The sequence below is a fragment of the Sipha flava genome, unplaced genomic scaffold (genome assembly GCF_003268045.1).
Source record: "Sipha flava isolate LNK unplaced genomic scaffold, YSA_version1 277_pilon_pilon, whole genome shotgun sequence".
In the NCBI taxonomy this organism is placed as follows: Eukaryota; Metazoa; Arthropoda; class Insecta; order Hemiptera; family Aphididae; genus Sipha; species Sipha flava.
In genome coordinates, this window is record NW_020272943.1 from 1494939 (window position 1) to 1519123 (window position 24185).

The window sequence follows — 24185 nt, forward strand, 5'->3', positions numbered from 1 at the left end:
TAGAAACCATTTTTCCTATCAACTATCAACTCAACGCATTTTTTTTTTCAATTTTTTATTTTTATACTGAACCATATTACTTACTCAATTACAATACTTTACCCGTTAATAATATATATATTATTCGATGTTCTCATGTCCTTCATAAATTTTCCATGCTGTAGATACTAAGAATTATAAAAAATATGCGTGTAGAACGTAGCCAAAGTCCTACCGAACAGGTTAATGGAGGAATACAATTTAAACATAAAATTACATAATGATCAATTTTGTAACGCTATCCAAATTTTATTTCATTTAGGTAACCAGCATTTTAAATGAAGCTGCCGTTGCTCCTGATGAAAACACTAAACTTGATTTGTTACTTAAAGCTAAGGAAGTACTGGTGTATCAAGATCCAAAATTGCTACCGCAATTCATTAATGATGTGATCGCATACCAAAATGATCACAGTTCAACGATACGGAAATTTGTTGTGGCATTCATTGAAGAATGCTGGTAATTTGGTGAATTTTATATTACCTTTAAACATAATATTCAATAATTTTTTTATTTTTAGCAATAAAGAAAAATCTAACGTATGTGTGACTTTACCAAATTTATTAATGCTAATAAAAGACCGATCTCTAATTGTCCAAAAAAGAGTGGTGCAAGCTGCTAGTAATATTTATAGAGCCGGTTTACAATGGATATCAGTAATCGATTTACCTAGTTCAGATTTATCCAATGTTTGGCAAGATTTGTCTAGTTTGAAATCTAATATAATTAACATGATTGACAATGATAATGAAGGGTATATTTACAAATAATTAATTTATCTGTGTTCAATAAATAGTTGAAATAATTTTGTTTTAGTATCCGTACTCAAGTCATTAAATTTATGGAAACTGTAATACTTGTTCAAACATATAAAAGTGAGGGTGGAATAGATCGTGAGAATGATATGTCACTTGAAGATATTCCTTTAACCCTTAAAGTGACACGTCGTAGAAGACTTGAAGATGAAGCAAGGTTTGTTTAAAATTAAGAACATATGCTATGCAAGGTTAAGGCATCATATAAAGTACATTCATGCTAAATGATTCTTTCAAAACCCTTTTTAAAAAAGTTAAAATGTATATGTAAAAAGAAGATAATTAATACAAAAAAAAATAAGATATAATTGATTTAGCAGACCCTGGAAATTTATCAATTTAACTTGGTTATGCTGAACATATCAATATAATAAAAAGGCTATAAGGATGTTTCACCCTTGCCGTTTCGTCCCTATCTATTAATAAGATAGGACATTTGGCCCCAGAAGTTATATATATTTATTTATACCTACCCATAGGATGTTCAGCCCCCGGAATTTGAAATCACTAAATTTAAATTGTTTTTTTTTATTTAACTTAAAATTTAAATTCTTTTTAAAACGCACAGTTGCACAACAAATTTAAATTCACGATAACCGTATATTGGATAAGCCTTACACACCACAATCGGTGAATAGTTACAGGCACCAAAAAAAAAAAACCAATTAAAATGATAATAATTTTGGTACAATTATATTAAGTAAACATAAATCATAAATATTATATGATTATTTATTCCTGTCACATTTGTATAAATATTATAATTAAAATAAATCTATATAACTTCCAGGGTCCAAATGTCCTATCTTAATAATAGACAAGGATGAAATGTCCGTGGACTCGTTTTTTTGACGGGGATGAAATGGCTGGGCGAAATGTCCACAATTCAATAAAAAGCAGGCGTAAATAGGTAATCTAGTAAGGGTAACAAATTCATGAAAATATTAATTTAAACCAATATTAAGGGGTTCTAGTATTAATCAAACTATGTGCCATTAGTAATTTTATGTATTTTGTACAAGTGTCTAAGAGAAGTGCCCCTATATATAAAAAATATATTTCATACCGGGCCCCTGCAAATCCTTGAGCCAACACTGAATAGTATTAATAATTATCATGAATAGGATACAATATTCATTAAATTTAAATAAATTGCAACACATTTATCCAATCACTTAACATATATAATTTATTGTTTGACATAGTACTAAATATTCATATGGTTTTTAAATTATAGGGTAATGTTTGATCTTCTATCAAGATTTTGCCACTCTAGTAATGTAGGATGTGCAAATTTGATGACTTGTATAGGATCATTAACATTGATTGCCAAATTCCGTGTATCATTTATTGGAAAAGTTTTAATTGCATTAGAAACATTGACTAGTAAGTAACATAATAAAAACAATTGATAAATCATTTATTTATTGAAATATTTAATTTAAATTTAGAAAATATACCTAGTTCTTTAACACAAAGTCAGTCAAACTCTGTTCAAAAAAATCTTAAGTTACAACTATTAAGTTTATTGCGTCTCCCTGCTTCAACAGAACATCAACAAACTATTGGAAAACTGTTGTTAGACATTGGTGCTTCCAATCAAGAAGTAATTTTACAAAAACAATTTTGTTGATTGAAAGTATACTTGAGACAGTATAATTTATTTTTATTTTTAGATCATGAAAGCACTTCAAGTATTGTCTAAAAATGAAGATGGTAAAAAATTATTACGCTCGTTAAAACGTAAAAATGATGATGTTGATGATAAAAAAACAGATAAAGACGAAATTCCAGAAAAAAAAAGGTGTACTGATGGTACTTTAGTTTCAGACACTAATATAAATATGGTTAAATCATGGGTTCTTGAACATTTTTCTTCTGAATCAATCACAAACTTAATTATGACATTTATGGTAAGTATAGTCATTAATATTTAACATTTACCATTATAAAATTATTTCTGCATTATTATACAAATTTGGTAAAATTGTATTTCTTCTGATGCACCTAGGTATCTTAATCATGAATGTGCACCAAATTGGTACCCTCGCCCCCTTGAAAGATTAAAAAAAAGTGTATTAGTTAAATCATCTGTATCTTTATATGATTTTATTTTCTCATTAAATTATGTGTTCTTTATTTTTAGCCAAAATTACCATCAAAAATGCCTTCAGCTTTTGAAACAAACTATACTCCTATTTCTGCTGCTGGTACTGATTGTCACAAACAATATGTAGCAAAATTATTAGCTACTCTATTGTGTAGTTCAGATGTAGTTATTCCTGATCTTAAATATATAAAACAAGATGATGATGAATTAGTTGATGGAATAAAAGAAGAAACATTAAAAATGGAGGAAGAAGACATCCTATTAGCTCAGCCAGCTGAACTTAATTTGAAAAACTGTCATATTGATCCTATTGAAGCTGAAGAATTATCTCTTGATGCTTTACTTAGAATCTTAGAAACTAGTAAAATTATTAAGTCAAAACAATTAAGAGAAATACATACTAAAGTTATAACCAAAATGGCTGTTATATGTAGTGATGATTTTCGTAACAGTAAGTAATATATTATCTAATCAATTATATTATTAATTTATTAGAATTAATTTTTTATTTCTAATAAATCATAAGTATTTTTTATTTTTAATTTAAAATTTTATATTTTTAATATATCTTATTTTTTGTATTGATTTGAACACTTATACATCATTAAGTTTTTGTAAACCATGTGCATGGTTAAAAGTTAAATAATTACTAAAATAATCTATTTGTCAATTTATCTATTTATTATTTTACTAGCTATACTTGATTGGATATGCCTGAATTTGACTAAACATATGAACTTGGGTTTATCATGGTTATATGAAGAATATAGTGTAAATCAAGGTTTTATTAAACTGCCAACAGCATTTAGAAATTCTTTATCTGCGGAACAAAATTACAATACTGTTTTATGTGCATTAATCAGAGCTGCTTTAAATGGATTAGATTCTAAAGAAAAAGAAGAGTAAACATTTTTTATTATATTATTAGTTTATTTACATGCATATTTTTAATGAATATTTTTGTTGAAATTGTATAGTGCTCTTACCATGCTTTATTTTGAGAGTCCATTTATTACTGATGATGCTGTTGATATTTTAAAAGAAATATGTAGCAAACATGCATTTGGTCTTGTCATCCTCAATGAATTGGTTTCTAAACGTCCTCCAAGACAATTAGTTTACTTGAATGCGCTTCTTTTCTATACTTCACATAAGGATGAACAAGTAATACACATTTAAATAATCATAATACTTTGTACTTATTGCCCTAATAATTAAATAGTTTTACATTTTAAGCTGGTTTTAAATGATTTTTAATATTAAAATTATTATTATAAATTTATAATATTACATTTTCAAAAATATTTTATAAATAGTAAATATATAACATTATTAGCATTTTCTTTTTTCTTTTTTTTTTTTTTTTTTTGTGATAATTAAAAAATACTTTTTATCTTATTTGACCACCAAGTATAGAACAATTTCTAGAATAACCAACCATACCATCTAACCTGGGCTAATTTCTAAGAAATCTCCAATATAGATAAAATTAATTGTTTAAAAAATTACTAATACAGAACAAGAATCGAGAAGGATGACTTGTAGTGAAGATAGTTATTAGAGCAATAAGTGTTGAAAATGGTAAAAGGAAAGGCAGAAAAAAAAGTTGTAAATTATGTCACAATTTAACTCATGAGAGTAGAGAGTACAGAGGGAAAAATTTAGGGAAGTTAATGGGTAGGAATTTGATTATATACAAAGCAAAATTATAAAAATTAGATGATTCTAAAACAAAGTGCAGGCCTCAGAATCCACAGAAATTGGTAATGGAAAGAGTTGATTTATTAATAATTTAATTAAAATATCAAAGGAAGTAAACTGAAATGATAATAGCTGAAATTGGAATTAAAAATAATAATTATATTAGAATAGTTAACAGGAAAGAGAATTTGAAATTGATAAATGATAAGTGTAAATTTCACCACAGAAATATAATGCTAAAGATTGACTGAATAATAGAATGTAATTAAAGGGATAAAGAATGTAAATCCTGAAGTGTTGATTGATTTACCCATAAGTATTTAAATTTTTTAAAATGAAACATTATATTATTATGTTCAAATTTATAAAAAATAATTAATTAATTTTATTAAACATTTGATAATGAAATCATCTTTAATACACTGCTTATCTAATTAATATCAAGCAAATTATTCTATTAAGCAGATTGTATATTTTTAGCTTAGAGAGATGGCGTTGAATTTTATAAGTAAATTATATAAAAATAAGGATTTAAAAAATATAATTGAAGAGTATGCTACATTTTACTTGGGATTCTTAAGATTACAAATACCACCTGATGTACTATTTGGTCATGAAACTGGTCGATTGGTTAAATCTGAATTATGGGATGAAGATTCAACTACTGCTTGTTTATATTTATATTTCATGTTAATGACTGATAATTATGAATTAATTCATGAGTAAGATTGTTATAATTTATTTATTATTAAAATTAAAAATTTAAAATGTATTTTATAACTAAAAACTTATTAGATTGGCGGCTGTATTTACACATGCTCCAGGAGAAGTTAAACGTTCAATTATTAAGCTTTTACCTCAACCTATTCAAAATATGTCAATGAATTCACCTGAATTGTTTAGACTCTTAGAAGACATGCCAAAGGGAGCTGAAACCATGATAACAAGAGTATTACATATTGTAACTGAAAAAGGTAAATTGCTATTTTTTATTAGTAGTATTTACAGCTTTTTAGGATTATGCAAATTTTTATTTTTTTCCATTGTAAAAGGAAAACTAAGTGTATAATTATTGGTATGTATAGTTTATACATTTAGACACATAGTATTCTTTTTAAACATCTTGCACTTTCTATATTTTTTTGTTAACTTATTATTTCTCTGAACTTTTAATATGAACTGTGTAAAAATTAATTAATATTATATATATGTTGAATTATTGAAAACCTATAAAAAGGAAACGGTTGAGATACAGTACTATTTAGGGTTTATATTTTACTGAATTTACAGTACATATAATATATTATTTAAAATAGCGGTTCCCAACCATTTTAGTTGTGTGCACCACCAATTTTGTAAAAAAAATCTTTGAGGCTCACTAATAGCTCACCTATTTATGCCAGTTATTAGAAATTATTTATAATAATTTACAAAAAACAAGAGATCTATTGAGTTTATTGTAACCCGCGCACACTTCTCACCTTGCACAGTAAAATATGATAAAAATGACAAATAACATAAACTTATTAATAATAAACGAACTATATGAGATAAAACTACATTCAAACGTTCGATTGTACACTAATTGGACACTGTAGAGTGTATTTAAATATAAATATAATATTTAATATTATGTGGTTCACGGCCATAATTTTCTATCATTACATACAAAAACAACCATGTGTGACTACAAATCTGGTCATAATGACCGTGTGTAACTAATCAAATTATGTTTTTAGTTCAACCGATGTAGAGTTAAAGTTTGTGCTAAAAATTAAGATATATTAATATCTTAATTTATGGTTTATGAAGTCATATAAGTATTAATATTTTATTATAAGATTGAATATTACAGGATCGTGTTCAGTCTTCACTTGTTCTTTAACTTTTGGTTCGAACCTGACAAACTAGAATCAAAAGAAAAAATGAAAAAAATATTTTTAAAATACAAATCTGACCAAATTCTTATTACTTACAACTTAATATACTAGATGGCGTTGTTCAACATAATGCGTTATCGATAAGTTAAAAGATACCAAACATATTGATATTTGTTTTTCATAGAATGTATGTTTATCTTATATTCTATTTTATACTGTGATTCTATTTTGTGTTTATTTCTTGCTTAGGATTTATGCTCTTAATTGTTACTTTACCGAATTTTAAAAAAAAAATGTTATAATTTGTGAAAAAGTGAAATAATTTTACTAATTGAGTCGTTTACTTTAATTATGCAATGCGGTAGTTGTGATTAATAAACAATAAGTGTGTCAATTATTCAAACCATTGGCATTATGAGTTCTCCAAATAAATATAATTACCATACAAGCCCTGAAGGTACGTTTGTGGCTGAAAGACCAAGTGAGTGGCTTTCAAAAAAAAATAGAAAACCTTCTCCATCTGAATCTACGTCATTTGAATGTCCCTATACATTACGCAAGACTGATCAGATTCAATACGATAATCATCTTTGGACCATTGGTGACATTGTATCTTTAAGAAGATCAGCATCACTCAAAGTTTTCTATGCTCAAATTATAGAACTATTCGAAAATAGTTTGTGTGAAAAACGAGCCAAAGTTATGTGGTTGGGTCCTAAATCTAACATTGGAGTCACGTACAAGAAAAAACTGGTACATCATGAGAGTTTTAAACCTAATGATTTTGTTCATATCAATTTGGACAAAAGATTAGTATCTTTGGATTGCTTAAAATTTATCATGCACGTTCCAAACCAATTTGAGTATAAAAAACATATTGGTACTGATTATTTAGTCGATACACATATTATATCACATGCAGAAAGATATGCTGAATCTGATGAAGACGAAGGACCTAAATCGAAAAGTAAAGTTAGACGGCTGCTAAACAAGTGATCAAAATAATCATAATAATAATTATAACTTCCTATTAAATTTATTTAATTTATCTATTGTAAACCAAATTTTTATTTATCTTATTTAATTCCTATTAAAGTGTGTTTATCTTAATCGTTTGTATACAATGTTTTTAATAAATTATGAATTAACTATTTTCCAAAAGAAAAATATATGATTATATATGATTCTTTAAATTTATTATTTTATGTAATTATATTAATTAATTTCATGTTATCATAATAATGATATGAAACTTAATATATTTTGCTTAAAATAAAAATTTTATGATGCAATAAAATTTCATACAATTACAATACTTCATATATACTTGTATATGTTTCTAAAATTATCCTAAATATAAAATGTTTAAAAACTACATCAATATTGTATTTATTTGATTTATTATCAACGGTTTATATTTCCTACTATACCTAACAAACAATATTTAAAAATTTGAATATAACATTACTTATTGGTTAATGGTTTGATTAAAACATGGAAAAAATATTATATATATTTTATTTATACATTTTTATTATCATTGATTTTATTTAATTATTATAATCAGTATAAAAAAAAAATATTTTTTTAAACCTAAACCAAATATGTCAACAATAATGGAGACTAGTAAAAACCAACTAAGAAAAATTAAATCAACCACCATGCTTCTTCCATGCTACACGAGATATCACTCCTGTGAAAATAAACCATCATCAACTCATTAAGAATTGGTCACACCCTATACATTCACTAACATCTAATGAACAAAGGAGAACAACAAGAATGTACCACATGCAACACCCCATAGCATTAGTGAAACACCTGTTTACTGAAGATTTTCAGAAATAAACTGTTGCTGCCATACAATCTTTGTGAAATACTTACACCTAACCAGGAGGCGAAATCAACTTTTATTTACTTACTCAAAAATATGAACTTATTCCAGAAGACATGACTCAAACTTATATTTTTAAAAAACCATTAACTTTTTGTAAAAACCTTTGTAATAATTTAGGAACGCCAATAACTTCGGCAGTTAAAATGTATATTTAAATAAAATAAATCTTCTATTATTCATCTCTAGTCATAAAAGTTGAAAATTATTTATTTTATTTTAAGGCAGATAAAATTTTAAAATAAAAATGTCCAGTTTTTTTTTAAAGTATTATCTAAGAAATTAAAATTTTAAAACTTATACATTTTTCGATTTTAAAAATTACAAAAAAAATGTTTTCTAAAAGACTATTTATATAACAACCATTTAATTTGAATTGTTGCAAAAATGCAAATTACAGTGGGATTCAAACTGTTTGCAGTATAAAATGTATACCAATAGTTAATAGATTCTTAATAGATTCTTGTTGCTGTATAAAATAATAAATTGCATATTATAATTAATATTAAGGATGATAAATTAAAAAATTAATCATTTAACATAGTAATTACCTCATAATTCTAATTTATTATGTGTAAAAAGTGTCTTAGCTTTTAATTATTTTCTTATGATATATTATGAATCATTATTAACTATAATTATTGATGTGTTCACCCATTGACCATAAACGATATAGTGTTCTATTATTATTATAGGTTTTTTTTTTTAATTGTGTTAACTACCCAAATGTATACATCCAAAATATCATCTACTTATGACTTATAAATCTCTATTTTTACTATTGAACTACATAGGTTTTAGTTCATTATCAATGATATATTGTATTTTTTATAGTTTTTTCCATGCATTATAGAAATTTCTGGAATTCATCTAAAACTTATATCTAAAGCAGTGGTTCCCAACCGGTATGCCGCGAACACCCTTTAAATGTGCCGCGATAAATTTATAAATTGTTTTATAAGTATGTATTTACAAACTTATTATTGATATTCGAGATGAAAACTGATCGAACTAATCGTAGATACATATATTATATATTGTAAGTATGCCCGTCGCGGCCGTCTCGATCGATCGATTGTATTAATATATTTCACAATAAATAACCATCTAATAGAGTAGACTGTAAATAGTATACATACATACATATATATATATATATATATATATAAAAAATATGGTTCACATAATTTATGGATTGGTGTGCCGCGAAAATTTTGTTGGAAATGAAGTGTGCCACATTGTTAAAAAGGTTGAAAACCACTGATCTAAAGCTTTATATTTTTCACAAGAAAGAAGCGCATTACTTGGACACATATATAAAAATGGTTACAACATAAACTCACTTTGAGAAGTTTTTCTAAATCAAAATAATTTGGAAATGTCATATGGATAAAAAAAGCAAAAAAATTTAAATATATCAACAGATCAGTTGTTTGAAAATATTTGTCTTTATCAATAATGAAAAAAGAAGTACCTATTAATAGATTTTTTCATTCCAACTTGGTGTAATTGAGAGTTGAGGTTATAGGAATGTTGTCAAATCTTAACCTCAGTGTCCAAATACTTAATATAAAGTTTTTTTAGGCATTTACTATCTAAAATATAAATTATAAAAAAATACTAAGCTTATAAAATAACTAGTTCTTAAAATATGTCACGTAAAGTTTTTACTGATGTACATTGTTTAACTTTTTTGTTAAATGTACAAAGGTTGATCTTTAATTTGATTCCATTTATCATTAATTTCTTAATGTTTTTAGTAAAATAATTCTTGTTAACTATTTAAATTGTTCAAAATCTTATATTTAAGAATTATAATTTTATAAATCTTTATCACATTGTTGCACTTAATTATGGTTGCCACACTTCCCGGAAAACCGGTATTGTCACCGGTTTTCGACTGTGTATCGGTGTCCCGAGAAATGTTTTCGGGATGTCTATATGTCCTGGTTTAGACGTTTAGAGGAAACGTTAAATTGATTAATTTTTAATTTCGACAATTTTATCTCAAAGTACAGTTTTAATCGTAATATAAACAATATTTAATTTGTACTTATAAATATATAGGTAATATATTTTATTTTACAAAAATATTATTAAATATTATATTGTCTGTCATTAATGGTTCTCTTAATATATATTAAAAATAATTAAAGTAATAAAAAGTATATTTTTCAATAATGTCTTTATTTTGTCCCGGTTTCGCCTTATAAATTTATGGTAACCCTACACTTAATATCAGTAGGTAAAATAGGATAAAACAAAAATCCTTACTTTTTCTAAAAATATAATTTTAAATATATAAGAAATTGTAAATTATTTTGTTTGTTTTTTTTTATTCTAGAAACTCCATCAATTGAGTTAGTTTCAAAAGTAAAAAAATTATATGACAATCAGATAGTTGAAGTACGTTTTTTGGTACCCGTTATATCTGGCTTGGACAAAAAATATATTTTAAATGTTTTACCTCAATTAATTAAACTGAATCCCAATGTTGTAAAAGAAGTATGTGATTAAAATAAAATACTTAAAAAATCGTATTAACTTAAAAATTATTTGTCTTTATAGGTTTTTAATAGAATATTAGGAATAAATTACACATGTTCAAATGCCAATCCTCCTGTAAGTCCAGCTGAACTATTGATTGCTTTGCATACAATGGATTCTGATCCTAATGATTTAAAGTTTATAATTAAAGGTTGGTAATATTATATTTATAACGAATTATATCCTAATAAATTTATGTATATATTAAAAAAAGTAAATAAATATATTTGATTTTTATGTAGCTACATCATTGTGTTTTGGAGAAAAAACAGTATTCACCCAAGAGATATTAGCAATTGTCATGCAGAATCTAATGGATGTTAATCCTCTACCAACATTATTGATGCGTACTGTTATACAATCTTTAACAACTTATCCATGTTTGATTGGCTTTATTATGAATATACTGCAAAGACTCATACTGAAAAAAGTGTGGCACCAAAAGAAACAATGGGAAGGATTTATAAAGTGCTGTCAAAAGACAAAACCCAACAGTTTTCAAGTGTTATTACAACTGCCACCAGAACAATTGGAAGATGTTTTATATCAATGTCCAGAAATGAGAAAGTCATTATTGGATCATGTATTAAGTTTTACTGAAGTTCAAGTAAGAGTTTATACATTTATCAAAGTAAATAAAAACTAAAATGATGTTTTTTTAAAAAGCGTTCACATATACGTCAAGCAATTATGGATGTTGTATTTGGCAAAAGGTTGGATGTTCCGATGTATCAAAATTTAAAAGTAAAATGTGAACCTGTAAGTAATAAAATAAAAAAATAAATTTAAATAAATTTTAATGAACCTGTTATAGTGACAGTGAGAAAAAAATAATTTTAGTAATTTTATATTAAGGCACTGTTTTATTTTTAAAGTTATTTGTTTTTATTCAGGCAAAACCTATTTAACAATGGTCTTTCTATTTTGTTTATTAACTATTTGTTATATAAAACCATTAGTGGTGGTGTAATAAAACTTTTGTATATACACATTCTAAAATATACAATTTATTTAGCTTATGTGAAAAATGAATAGGATTTTCTGAGATTTTTTTATAAGACTTAATTATATAATGTATTTATAAAGTTCTTTTTTATTATTTTTATAGAAGCAAGAAAAACAATCACCCGAAAAATTGTCCCATCTGAAAGAGGATGAACTTAGGCCTCCAGGTGATTTTGACGAAGACTCAATGAACGAAATATAAATGTATTACAACATAATGTAGTTACAGCCCATTTAACTTTGATTATAAATTAAACTCGATTAAGTGCTACATTGAATATGTCTATACATATATATTTTTTTTTATTGTCGTTTTAGTTTAATATATGTAAGGTTTTGTCTATTTATATATTATATTTTTAATTATATAAATTATATTCTGTAGTAAAAAAAAAAAAAATCAATAGCCATTGTTTGTTTATTATAAAATTACCAAAAGCTCCTTGGTAACAGTTTGTGTATACAAACAAAACATATGCTAAAGCAAGCTTTGATAATTTGCATATTATGTCTTCAATGTGTCAAATATGAACTATATAGTTACAATAAAAGTTTAGTTTTAAAGTTAAATTTTTATTTATCAGTTTGAAGAATGTCTAACAGTATACATGTAACTAAATTACCAAAAACCAGTTCTGAAATCATTAATGAAGCAAAAGCAGCTTTGAATCCACCTCTTTATGTTAAGCCATTAACAACAAATAGGCCATTCACCCCACACGAAAGAGTTTTTTTTTGTCATCGACGAACTAATCGACCACCTAGTGCTTTTAAGTATGTGAAAATTGTTGGTTTAGTGCTTGTAATACACATGATATATGTAATGGGTGTGTTTAAAATAGATTACAACATATACTGTTACAAGAAAAGAAAAAAACCTCTTGTACAAAATTACCAGCTCTTAATAAATCAAAATATAGTAATATTGATAATTGTAAGATGTAATACTTTCTTGGGTAATTTATTGTTATTTTTATAATTAATAATGTTATTCAATATTTTATATACACTGAAGCTAATCATAAAAAAGAAGTAAAAAGTCAAATACAAAGCAGCTCACCAAACACAACTCGCCAACGATCTAATTCAGATGTTTCAAACAGCACAAGCTTATCAAGAAAAAATATATCATCATTATCGTTTCCCCTTTCAATTGACGCATTACTTAAGGTACTGTTTGTTGAACATTGATACTACTTATACATTCATTTATTTTTTTTAAAAACTATCATATCTATATTATTTATATTTATCATATTTTTCCGATAATGTTACTGTGTAAATATTGAAGTGACATAAAAACGAAGAGATATTTAGTATCCATATGTTTGTTAAAGAAAAAGGAATAAAAGTTATAGTTTAGTACTCCAGTTTTTTATTCTGTTTTCTAAAATCTTAATTATATTTGTCCTATTTGTATGTACATTTCTGTTTTGTAACATACTAAAGTTTATTATTATTTGATTTTTAAGTATAAAACTTTCCTAATTAAAGTTATTTTCCTTTCAAATTATAGTTTTTAATATTTCGAAAACATGTATTACCTATTACCATGTGGAATATAGTACCCAGTACCTAGCTTATATTGGTCCGTTTGCTTAAATAGTAGTAAGTATTTAATTATTAATTTTCTATATGTACCTATATATATATATATATATATATATATATATATATCAAATATATAGATTTTATTACATACTTTATTTTTTATATACATCAATATCAACTATCATTGTTTTCTATATTGTAGAATATATTTCATAATGTGTAATAAATTCTTAATCTAAATATTTAATTACATATTTCTGAGACATTGATCAAGTGCTTTCAGACATTGAATTATGTTTAAATCTATTAAACAGATATTTTGAGCCCATAAATGAATGTTTTGACCAAAGTCTATTCGTTGTTTTTCAATTTCTTGAATTTTGTTTTCATTTTTCAACATACTCACTGCTTTACTTAACTTATAACGCAAGTGAAAAGTATTCACGTTTGGATAGTTAAGTTTTAACATTTTTAATAATGTGTCTTCTGTTGTGTTTCTATTAGTTTTGATAGTTTCTAGAACATCATTCTTTACTTTATTCAGTTCGATTTTCAAACAAGGATCCATCAAGAATATTGCAGTAGATACAAATTTAAATAATTTTATTCTTAATGATTAATACAACCAACATTCGTTACTATAGATACTTAATTTATAACTTTTAATCATTTTTTTTTTATAATCTGAATGTAAATAATATTTTTTTATTTTATTTTTCAGTTACATTTTTGTACTTTGAAAGTTTAACTGATTATCAGTTATCGTCTACGTTTTATTGATTATTATTTATTTAAGGTCTTTCCATAGTTATTGATTTTTACTGATAAGTTCTAAAAGTATAAATTTATTTGAGTAAATAAATAAATTACTTAATAATTGGCAAACGATTTATTCATTTTTGACTTGTGTAATTTATTCATTATCAAGGGTTTGATATATTTTTAGTAAAAATAAGAAATATTTGGATTTAGTTTTGGTCGTCTCTAATCCACTACTTACTAGTCAAAGAAAATTAAAATAGTGAAAGTTCTGGGATGCACTAATAATGGTCTCTATAAACTCCAACTTTTTTTTAAAATACATTTGTACTTTGAGAGACTATGTCTATTTTCATATCTTTAAGATAAAAAAGACCACCTAAAAATATTAAAAGCTCATGTTAAAAATCATATGTATAATGCATATTTCCACATACTTAATGATTTAATATACAATATACATTTATGCTTCACAAAATTAAGAACACTTTATTGGTAATAAATAAGTTATATCCTGTGTATATTTTCCCAATACTTAATAAATATATAATATGTCCTTGTTGCTTAGGTTTGATAATCAATTTTTATTGTACCTTGCATGTTATACAGTACACATAAATTATATTTTTTTAACTAGAGGTATCCATTTTTTATCTCATAAGTTATAAATTTATTAAGTATTTGAATGGTGTAAAAATTAGTTTTATAACTCTTGAATACCTATGAATTCAAAACTCATAGAATGTAAACTAAATGTGTATGAATTTATTTTAAAATTTTTTTCAGAATCACTATGAACAAAACTATTACGATCATGAATACATGAGTCATGAAAATGAAATCAACGAAGCGCGGGCATTGTGTTTTGATGTCCCCACTGACTGTTTATGGGTTGTATCACTAATCGAGACTAAAATGAAAAAAAGTATGTTGGTGACAAATTATTTCATAAATAACTATAATAATTAATATAATTATACATTACATCTTAACTGAACTTCAAAGAGGATTACGAGTAATTGGTATTTTAAATATATATATAACACTAATTTAAATGCATAAACCTTGAATAGGTTTCTATCTCTGCTTCAATTTAAATTTAAAAAAATTTGCAAGATATAACAATCAAGTTGCAAACAGATAATTTATATATTATAATAATAAATAGATAATATAGATAATATATATTAATTAACAATTCGTAGTTGCAAGTTACTGATTCTATCCATATAATAAGGAAAACCGAATGATTGCATATTATATGGGAGTGTGTGATGCTTATTAAAAAAAAATAATAATAATTTTGTTTAAAATTATAGATTTTGAAACCAGTGAGATGTGCGCTCTGTTAAATAAGTTAGCACTGGCAATAAAACAAGAAAACCTATCGGTTTTACGAGACGAAAATAAGAAAGAAATTATATTGAAAACAATATTTAAACTTGTTAATATTTCAACTGACGACGAACTTACAGTTCATTTGTTATTGGTATTATTTCAAGTAAGTATATTATAAATAATTATAACATGTAAATTATGTTTAAAAATTTAAAGTATAATAATTTAAAATTAACATATTGGTTTTAGATGCAAGTTACTGGAAAGTATTTGGCATCTGCTTGCAAGCTAATATTCAAAATATCTCGTTTGGATAAAAATGATTGTTTATTCCTCAAAACCAATGTTTTAACTCTTTTTGTTGACATACTCGGCTTAGCTACACCCCACGAAGACTCAGAGTCTTTGATTTACGGCTACGGCGCTTTAAAATTCCTTACAATGAATCCGGATCTAATGGAACGGGCTATGAATAATGGTTGTTTATCGCTTATGTTATTGCATTTAAAAATGATAAATTTGGAGAGAACAGAACGCCAAATCTTACCAGAGACTATTAACCATGTTCTATATCAGTTGACTGGCACTCTCAGAAATATAGTCAATGATAGGAAATTCTACGACCAACTTTTATTTTCTGGTGGTTTGAAAACTATGTACCGCTCTTTGGAATTGTTTTCTGGAGATATTGATGTTGTAACGAACATTGCAAGAACTTTTAGGTACCAGTATATATACTTACGTGTCATTCTAATAAATTAATTATTTGTCGATCATGCTGTATTTGCATTGTTATAAATTTTATAATGTTAATTTGTTAATAAGTATTCTGTCCACCGATGGAAAATGTTGCGAAGCACTTGTGGAATGCTGGTCGAACGTATCCGTATTAATGTCAATCATTGATAAATATCCCGGACAAGAAGAAATTGTTGTTCGCATTACCTATGCATTAGGAAACATACTGACCAATCACGAAAACGCTAGACATCAAGTAACGTAATTTGATCAATTATTTTTGTTAGTTAAAAAAAAATTCTTTTTTTACGCATGGGTTTTACTCTATACATATAGCTGTATGAAACGCATTGTTCCATGAGCACTTTTTTGAATTTATTGCAACTATACTTGGAAAAAGATCTAATGAATATATCACGTGACATCAAATTCAACATTGTCGAGGACGTGTTAGTAAAAGTAATAAGAATTCAGTTTCTTGTGTCGTATAGAATAAAAATCAACGGATTTCGTTCACAGGTAATACGAGTCGTGGTTAATATGAGCATACAACCAGAAATCGGTGCGAAATTAGTAATGGCGGCAAACGATAGTCATCCGGTTCATAAAGTAAAAGAATGTGAACAGTTTTTAGACTCTTTGTTGACCATTCTTAGACGGAAATCTATTGATGAAAACGAAGAACTCGTGCTGGCTGCGCTGGCAGCTCTGAACAATTTATCCTACTACGCAGACATGTCAAACTCGAATCGTGGCCCTTTTAACGCTCGTCAATTAGATATAACACAAGGTAATCAGAAATAAACCTATTTCTTGTCCTTTTATATAATTAAGTAAAATTTATTGTTCATAATAGCATTAAGCTTACTACTGACGACTAGAAATCATACTTGTAAAGTAGAAGTAGCCAGAGTATTTGGGAATTTAACTAGATCATCTACGGTTCGAAACTACTTATTGGAAACTAGTGGTAAGTGTAATAATTCACAAGCTTCAAATATGTACAGAATTTCACAGTTATAAGTTACTTCAAACTTCTATTTTTATTCAAACAATCATCCACCACAGAATAAAAGATTAGGTTATTAAATGTATCATTTTTTTTTTTTTTTTTTTGGTTAATTTTCATATAGGTAATTTAATTATTAATTCACTATTGAGTTTAAAATATAAAATTATTTGACCGAAAGATATATAAGTACCAACAACGAATCTATTATTTTATATCAATATAATTTTTGTACAAAGTCAGTATTTATTCATTAAGTGTGTGTTTAAAAATAATTTTGGAATTTATGTTTCAAATTATAAATTACATACATTTTGAATTAGAAATTAAGTAGATAGTATACAAATATGTGTATTCTTGATTAAATCCAATCAAAAACCTATACAAAACATAGGAACTAGTACCTAGTCTTATTATTAGTTTATATATCAAAGATTTAATTGTGTATACCAAATCGTTATCCACTGAAAATTACGTTATTACAAGCGTAAGATTAAAATAAAATGACATAGAAATATAAGTAATACTTTCACGTAATCATTTGTAGCTTATATTAAATAAAGTAAATAATAATTAAAAATTAACAAATATTGAAATATTATATAATAAAAATAAAAACAATTTTATGAATAAAATATAAATAAAATAATTAACGCGTTCTTAAACTTGCTTATTCTATATTTACAAATCAAAATTATATTTAATTTTAATGGTTCATAATCAAGAATAGCAAAATTTTATATTAAAGATAATTTTAAAACATTTCTTATTTTATAAACTCTCTCCAATACGTGTAGAACTACAGTTTTTCATCTATTCAGTTTTAAATTCGGAATGCAGAGAAAAATATCTTTTATGTTATACATTGATGTTTTTTTAATTACTTTTTCTTTGATAAAACTTTCGGATAGTAATAATAACAGGAATTTAACAAAAAAGGCACTTTAAATAGGTCATATATTTTTATTAGTCCTAATTGCTGATGGAAAACTAAAAAAAAAACATTACGTTCTTTCAAACTAGAGAAATTATACGTTCAATATATATGTATATAATTCTATAAAAATTTTAAAATTTAACTCCATTACTATTTTTTAATAAATATTAAGTATTTAATACGTTTATTTATAAAACCTATCATTTATATCAATTTAATTATTTATTTCCTAGTTATGTAAAAGAAAATAATTAATTGAAAAGTATGAAATGATTATTTTATGGAAATTAAATGCAATTAGTTTAACATAAATATCAACGTACATAGTCTTGTAAAAATTTCCAATTTACCAGGAACCCACAGAGTTTGATTTTCAACTAGAAGAAAATTGTTTATGGGATAAGTTTTTATTACAGAAAAATAACTATATATTATATATTAAGTTTTATAATAATTCGCAAATCTTTAATGAAAATATCATACTTTATTTTTATGAATAATTTCAAAAACGTGCTATAAATATAAGAAACCTAGCTCGTTTTCTGAACTATATGAATTTCAAATTTCAAATTATAAAATATTATAATATTCTATACAGCTTATGGCGATGAGGTGAATAAAGCGAAACGAGTTCTTATAATCTCAATATGTTCTCTTTATATATTTAAAGAATTGATATTCGCTCTAGTATAATCATATATTATGGATAATGGATATGACTAAAGACCGGATATAATTGTATTAAAAATATCTTAAAATTGCACTAAAAAGATGCCAAAATTGCAATGAAAATGAATCAAAATTGCAGTACAAATATGTTAAAATTGCAATGAAATATATTAAAATTACATAGTAAAATCATATCAAATATATAATCATTAATTACTTACTTAAATAATATTATGGACATTAATATAATACTTACAAAATATATAATTTTTCTGAATTAAAATTTATAATTATATACATTTCTAAATTGTCTTTTTGAAAATTGTATCGTTTGTCACTTAAAATATGTTTATATATAGAAAAAGTACGTTCAACGTAGACACTTGTTATCGATGCATATTTAAAATAGTTAAAAAAATTGGATGATGTATCTAAATAAACATTTTGATTTCCTGTCATAATCTCAAAGTAAGTTTTAATAGTTTTATACCCTTAATTTTTTTCTAAAACATATTTTAATTTATCTTTAACTATTTTTCCATTGAGCCCGGGAATATTTATAGAAATATTTACACTAATTATTTTTATTTAGTTAGTATTTGTTTAGTATTTATTTATTTATTTATTTAGTATTTATACTAAATATGTTTAATTATGTAATTGACTATTTCATTCTTCTAAACTTGTGAGTTTTGTGGATAACTCAGATGAATATAATTTTAAAAATTATAAACTACATTTAACTACTTGTAAAAATTTACGTCGTAGTTATATTTTTTATGTAAAATAATTTGTATATTTTATCACGTGAAGTATACTAAAATTGCAAAATCGTTGAAAATTGAAAAAAATTACATTTTTAAATTAAATAGGAAGACTGTAATTAATCTGATTCGTATACATATTTGATTAGATTTGATTTACTGGGTATCAATAAAAAGTGACAATATCAATTAAATCCGCTCTTTAGATATGACGTAACGTTTGATGTTATAATTACAAATTAGGTATTGGTCTGAAGTAGCCTCTTTCAATACTGGGAAGCAGACATAATTCTCCTTTGTCTATGAAAATTGATTTGACTTATAATCCGGTGTGCCGCCTACACTAAGTAGAAAAATAAAAATTATTGATTTTATTTTGATTCCTAGTCAGTTATAAAAATTTGTTCTTATAATTTTAATAATTATAGTGTCTCGTTTTCAACATATATAACTTATCAACCGTTCTCTTTCTCTCTAGGAGTGTTGTTATTGTTTTATGTAAATAAATAAATTATAATTAATATTATTACAAAATTATCACGAGGGGGGGAGGGATGAGCCGTGGGGTGATTGCACCCAGATATAAATGCAGTGCTCGAATAGGTCAAGGGATTTTATACAAAACGGTTGCGTACCTCTACTTTAATGACAAAGCTTTTTTTGAGGGGAAGGGAAGGAAGGAATTTGGGGTACGCTGTCTAACGATGTGCCCCAATAGTTCTATTTTTTCAACTTGAGAAATAAAACGAATGCAAGCCGTTTATGTACACGGGCGTTATGTGTTGCAGGACTGTTGGCCATCACCAACTGCTTGGACTGTAGCGGTGACAAGGAATTATTGACCGTGTGCAGCGGCGTGCTGGTCAATATGACGTCAGACGAGAACCATCGGGAAGCGTTCAAGAACTACGACGGCGTCTCGAAAATGGTGAACATCCTGCGGTCGTCAGGCGAACGCGATTGGCCGCTGTTCGCGCTCGTATGTCAGACCCTGTGGAACGTGTGCTCAGGCGGTGACAGTTTTCCCGGCGACCCGATGACCGTACTCGACACGCTGGTCAGACTTACCGGTAAGTACGGAAAACGCGGCTGAAACGAAAAACCCGCGCGTGAAATTCGAAACGATACGCCATTAATTTTTATCCTTTCTGTAATTATATTTGCACTATACTGTTTTGTGTGTGTGTGTACTGTATACAGATGAGGAACAATTATTCGGTGAGCTATTGTCATCGGACGAGGAGAAAGCGGCCGAGTACAAGCAGTGGGAAGATTTCGCTTCGGTGGCTACGAATCTTTTGGAGTGGTTAGATGAGCTGCTGGAAGGCAGATTTGATAACATATAGTACAATTAACTGACCATCTTTATTTAAATCATCTACCGTCCGTATTTACTAGATATACACTTGGCTGTCCATAGACAGGCACGTAAATACGTGCTTAATTGGGGGGGAGGGTGATTAACTTTAAAATTATTATGGCTTAAATAATGTTCAATTAAGTGATATACCGTTTATCTTAATTCGTGATTTTTACAATACGGTCTTTGGGTAATTGATTTTATGCCTCCCCCCCACATTGATTACGTGCCGGTCTATAGATTGAAGTAAGTATTTCCATATTTATTATTTACATTATTATCTAGATTAGTATATAAATACGGTATTAATCAAAGTTATCGATTACAATTTTTATAGATCCTCTACGAGCAAATATTATAATAGACATTTGATTAATCCACTTGATAAACTTTTCAAAATGTTTACCATTTATAAAATTTTTAATTTTCACTTTCCATGTATACATATATAGTTGTAATGAGTCAACATATCTTATATGTTCATTAATTATATCTTTTTATGTAAAACTATGTTATTGTTTTCAAAAAATATACATTAGATTAATACCTATTCGATTTATACATTAATATTAATTAGTTTTTTATATAGATTCGTATTATTTATTGTTATTATTGTTTATATTATTTATGTCATATTATAGACACATAGGGAATTCAAGTAAAAATATAATATATGTATAACGTAATTATTTATTCATTATGTTATAAATATTATAAGATAAGTAACATCACATTTTACTATCGAATTGTTGATTTTTATTTTATTTTCATCGTTTGAACAATCATATCTCATATAATAATATATTATATATTTGTATAGATACAATTAGTAGAGTTTTGAATAAATAATTTAATTATATTTATTATTTACAAGCCTTTAACTTGAAATTATGTTTAATCATGTGTTCAGTTTTCACTCGCGCTTTTACATATTAAACGCTTCAACATGACTTATAATTGGAACACAAAGAAACGGAAAGAAAATAATTGGTCCCAATGATGACAATCAAACAATACACTTAAATACACAAATATAATACAAATTAATAGATAAATACGTCAAACATAAATAATGATCTAATTGATTGTGTGACTGTTCAGTGTTTATGAATTAAAATCCATTTACTAAAATTCAATATTAACGTTTTGAATAAAAGGGTAATATTGCATTATAACTCTAATAAATGCCAATGTTAACAAAAAATGACATTACAATTTCTTATTATAAAGAAAAATATATGATGTTACTTTTACATCTATAAACAGATGATTTAATAATCAAGTATGAAATACAATTATATATATTTATTTTTTTTGTGTGCCTGTTTTAAATGATCCAAGAAACTTTTGAACAGTTGCCAAACAAAACACAAGAACATTGACCTCAGTAAAGGATTTTTAAAACAGTCTTGCATTATTGTATACAAATAATATGTGGTATACGACTATATATAGGTGCACCTAAATCCGTACAAACAAAACTGTGAACATTATATTATTATTTTTAATTCGATTACGTACTATATTATTTTGTCTGCGCAATACAGCTAGCGTACAACAATCGGGCGCGTGTGTTCAAAATAGAAGTTTGTGTTTCTTCACCTTTACTGGCATTTAAACTTATGGTTTATATATACGATTCACAATGTTAAACATATTGTGTATCCGTTGACGGTGCGATAAAAATGTTTATCTTTTCTCGTGGCGTGGTTAAATGTATTGGACGAGTAATTGTTAAGATTTAAGAAAAACGTTGTCCTGCAATCGGGTTTGAGAACGAAAAACGAATCACAAAAGGTTCAGGACGCACAAGCCCGATGTGGGTACGGCTGCTTTACACATGTGACAACCTATTTTTTTTCTACACGCACCTGCTTCTTTTACGGGTCATTCGTGAATGTGTATGAAATATTGTACACATTGTGTCCTTCGTAGCCCACGTGGTCTATTATGGCTTACGGAAGGCGAACAAATAGAAGGTCCCTATATAGATATAATAGGTACAGTTTCATAAAATAAGCAATATGGGTATCTGCTGGTTACCGAATGTAATATAATATAAAATGCATGCCGAACGTGTAGACATATACCGTGTACACCGCAGTAATCATTGTATCTTTGTACATAATGTATTCTGCGTCGTCGATCAACGGTTGTAAGAGAATTGTTTTCGTGTGCCGGTGATGATGTCTCGGTGCCAATCACGTCAACAAATCAAAGAAAAACAACAATCCGGTGTAGGTACCTACGAGGCGACGACGGGGATGACAACGATAATATAAAACGCTGTTGATCGTGGAACATATTTTTAGCCCCAAAAACGGCTACCACGGAGGATAACGTGACAAAAATCCACGATCTCATATTGTCAGACCGCCGATTGAAGGTGCGTGAGATAGCTGAGACAGTAGGTATATCAAAAGACCGCGTAAGTCACATGCTCCATGAAATTTTGGGCGATGGATGCCGCGTTTGCTCACCCCAGACAACAAGCGCAATCGTGAAACCATTTCAAATCGATGTTTGACGCTGTTTAGGCGCAATCCTAAGGAGTTTTTACGTCGTTTTGTGACCGTCGACGAATCATGGATTCATTGGTATACATCAGAGACCAAGGAAAAGTCGAAACAATGGGTATTTACTCGGTGAACGTGCTCCGAAGAAGACAAAGACTGTCTTATCGGCCGGAAAGGTAATGGCTATAGTTTTCTGGGATTCAAAAGGTGATTTACATCGACTACCTGGAGAAGGGCAAAATGGTCACAGAGTTCTCCTATACCGAGTTATTGGGCCGATTCGACTCCGAATTGCAGAAAAAACGGCCCCATTTGGCGAAGAAAAAAGTGTTTCTCCACCATAACAATGCACCGGCTCACACCTCCGCCGTCGCCACAACTAAATTGGTAGAATTGGGCTGCGAACTACTACCTCATCCACCATATTCGCTAGATTTGGCCCCATGCGACTTTTTTTTGTTTCCAAACTTGTAAAAGTTCCTCGCTGAGCAGAAATTTGAGTCAAATGAGGAGGTCATCGCCGCTACGGAGACCTACTTTGCAGAACTCGAGA

At 26.9% G+C, this 24185-nt stretch overlaps 3 protein-coding genes across 6 annotated transcripts; all 3 read left to right on the forward strand.

Moving 5' to 3' along the window:
- The first annotated feature begins 10 nt into the window (after positions 1-10).
- Positions 11-12262, forward strand: LOC112685484 (symplekin). Of its 2 annotated transcripts, XM_025557400.1 has the most exons (17): positions 11-221; positions 302-498; positions 560-793; positions 856-1011; positions 2092-2240; positions 2306-2460; positions 2531-2767; positions 3001-3415; positions 3659-3866; positions 3942-4128; positions 5146-5387; positions 5461-5639; positions 10784-10944; positions 11008-11137; positions 11229-11593; positions 11653-11745; positions 12095-12262. In XM_025557400.1, exons 1-17 carry the CDS (start codon positions 186-188, stop codon positions 12191-12193), a joined length of 3243 nt encoding a protein of 1080 aa, XP_025413185.1. In that variant the 5' UTR covers positions 11-185; the 3' UTR covers positions 12194-12262. The 2 variants fall into 2 exon arrangements, with proteins under 2 accessions (XP_025413185.1, XP_025413186.1); XM_025557401.1 differs by lacking the exons at positions 11-221; positions 302-498; positions 560-793; positions 856-1011 and adding an exon at positions 1671-1764.
- LOC112685486 lies at positions 6724-7677 on the forward strand. The gene has a single exon (XM_025557405.1). It carries the CDS (start codon positions 6960-6962, stop codon positions 7539-7541), a length of 582 nt encoding a protein of 193 aa, XP_025413190.1. The 5' UTR covers positions 6724-6959; the 3' UTR covers positions 7542-7677.
- Positions 12263-12396: 134 nt separating the features above from the next.
- LOC112685476 (armadillo repeat-containing protein 2) lies at positions 12397-21573 on the forward strand. 3 transcript variants are annotated; one of them, XM_025557374.1, is made up of 12 exons: positions 12397-12765; positions 12834-12925; positions 13007-13161; positions 15088-15226; positions 15621-15802; positions 15889-16361; positions 16465-16633; positions 16714-16836; positions 16897-17167; positions 17234-17347; positions 20545-20826; positions 20957-21573. In XM_025557374.1, exons 1-12 carry the CDS (start codon positions 12584-12586, stop codon positions 21100-21102), a joined length of 2328 nt encoding a protein of 775 aa, XP_025413159.1. In that variant the 5' UTR covers positions 12397-12583; the 3' UTR covers positions 21103-21573. The 3 variants fall into 3 exon arrangements, with proteins under 3 accessions (XP_025413159.1, XP_025413160.1, XP_025413161.1); XM_025557375.1 differs by lacking the exon at positions 12397-12765 and having other exon boundaries at positions 12778-12932; XM_025557376.1 differs by lacking the exons at positions 12397-12765; positions 12834-12925; positions 13007-13161 and adding an exon at positions 13299-13599.
- Positions 21574-24185: the final 2612 nt, after the last annotated feature.